Source organism: Protobothrops mucrosquamatus, unplaced genomic scaffold (genome assembly GCF_001527695.2).
Source record: "Protobothrops mucrosquamatus isolate PMUCROS unplaced genomic scaffold, P.Mucros_1.0 scaffold2303, whole genome shotgun sequence".
Classification (NCBI taxonomy): Eukaryota; Metazoa; Chordata; class Lepidosauria; order Squamata; family Viperidae; genus Protobothrops; species Protobothrops mucrosquamatus.
The window spans coordinates 32,125-33,052 of record NW_015388389.1 but is presented as its reverse complement, the minus strand read 5'-3'; the positions used below and the strand labels follow the sequence as shown (position 1 = coordinate 33,052).

The following is a 928-nucleotide window of genomic DNA, read 5'->3' as shown; positions in this document are numbered from 1 at the left end:
TCCTTTCCAGTTCAAAGAAATCACCCCACAGAGGTAATCACCCAGATCAGGCTTCTCCTCCCTCTTCTCCCCCCCCCTCACAAACACAAACAAACTTACATTGTCAATGAGGTTATAATCCGTAATCCCAGCCTCTTCCAAATCCTGGGCTAAGAGTTCAGGATCTTGCTGTGCAGAGACCACCAGCAGACTGCACCCCAAGCAAAGGAGCCAGGCCATGGTGCAGTGGGACTCCCGAGAAGAGAGGCAGAAGTCAAGAAAGGGCGGAGAAGGTCTCCTGGATCCCACTTCTGTCTCCCGCTCGCTGGAAGAGGGACGGACGTGACCTGAGAGTCTTGGCTGGCTGCCTTCCCCTCCCTCCTCCCTCGGTTCAGCCCTTTTGCAGAGCTCAGAGCTAAGACTCAGCCATTCCTTGCTGGAGTTCAGCATAGCAGAAGGCTGGGTGAAGCTCAGGAGAACTTCCACCTCCATGTTAGGTGGCCTCGTGTCCAGGGACAGACTGGGCACGGAGCATCCTGCTGTGACAAAAGTCACTTTTGGCCAAAACATTGGAGAGCCTGGGGGTTTGTTTTTTTGTTTTTGAATGATTGATGCCAGATTTTCTTTTTCCCCCAACAACAAAGATGGGTTTTCCCCAAACATGTTCATCCCTAATTCTGGGTCATTGGTTGAGGTAACAGAATAACAGAGTTGGAAGGGACCTTGGAGGTCTTCTAGTCCAACTCCCTGCTCAAGCAGGAGACCCTGTACCATTTCAGACAAACGGCGGTCCAATCTCTTCTTCAAAACCTCCAGTGATGGAGCACCCACAACTTCTGGTGGCAAGACGTTCCACTGGTTAATTGTTCTAACTTTCAGGAAATTCCTCCTTCGTTCTAGGTTGCTTCTCTCCTTGATGAGTTTCTATCCATTGCTTCTTGTCCTGCTT

The 928-nt window shown here is 50.5% G+C and overlaps 1 protein-coding gene across 1 annotated transcript in view; it reads right to left on the bottom strand.

The window, feature by feature from the left end:
• Positions 1 to 254, bottom strand: part of ITIH5 (inter-alpha-trypsin inhibitor heavy chain 5) — a 35,056-nt gene extending 34,802 nt beyond the window's left edge. The window contains exon 1 of the mRNA XM_029285826.1: positions 100 to 254. Within this exon, the coding sequence (XP_029141659.1) occupies positions 100 to 219 (120 nt within the window). The 5' untranslated portion in view covers positions 220 to 254. The remainder of the gene's footprint in view (positions 1 to 99) is intronic.
• Between the last annotated feature and the right edge of the window lie 674 nt (positions 255 to 928).